This window comes from Penaeus monodon, chromosome 21, assembly GCF_015228065.2.
Source record: "Penaeus monodon isolate SGIC_2016 chromosome 21, NSTDA_Pmon_1, whole genome shotgun sequence".
Lineage (NCBI taxonomy): Eukaryota > Metazoa > Arthropoda > Malacostraca > Decapoda > Penaeidae > Penaeus > Penaeus monodon.
The window spans coordinates 45,319,510-45,320,125 of NC_051406.1; the positions used below are offsets into that span (position 1 = coordinate 45,319,510).

General features: G+C 57.1%; 1 protein-coding gene across 2 annotated transcripts in view; it reads left to right on the plus strand.

The window, feature by feature from the left end:
- LOC119586533 (D-aspartate oxidase-like) overlaps positions 1-616 on the plus strand; it is a gene marked incomplete at both ends in the record, with an annotated part of 3,958 nt that extends 3,342 nt beyond the window's left edge. Inside the window, 2 exon segments of one of the 2 annotated variants that reach the window (XM_037935287.1) lie at positions 144-236; positions 420-616. In XM_037935287.1, the coding sequence (XP_037791215.1) occupies positions 144-236; positions 420-536 (210 nt within the window). 2 annotated transcript variants of the gene reach the window in all.

Here is a 616-nt window from a genome sequence, read left to right on the forward strand (position 1 = left end):
CCACACACACACACTTCGGCAACTAGAATTAATTCATTAACACTCGACAGCCTATGCCATAAATAACTAATCGAATCGCAAAAGCTGCTTAATCCAAGCAAACCTCGCCCGCGATCTGAGTGCTCTGACCCCCCCCCCCCCAGGTGGTGCGGGAGTGGGTTGGCCTCCGCCCCTACCGCCACGTCGTCAGGGTCGAGCGCGAGGTCATCAAGTCCAAGCGGGGGAAGCCCACACACGTAAGACCGCAATGCTTAAAAGGTTTCGTTGGCGCTGGGTATACTCTTTAGATTACATGCTCTATACTATATTGTAGAGGGGAGGCGGGCAGGGACTGCTCATGGATTCGCCCGTGTATTTCGTCTTAGGGAAGATCAGGTGTAGTTTCGTGTCAGAATCCAAAGCTTCTGTCTCCCCATCAGGTGGTGCACAACTACGGCCACGGGTCCTACGGCGTGATGGGGGCGCCGGGCACCGCCATGCACGCGGTGCGCCTCGCCGTAGAGGCACTCGACGCCGGCACCAAGGCCAGGCTGTAGGAGAGGGACCTGGAGGCGAGGCAGGCAGGAAGGGGCGCTGAGTGAAACAGAGGCTTGTCTTTATGTGGGATAAACCAGTG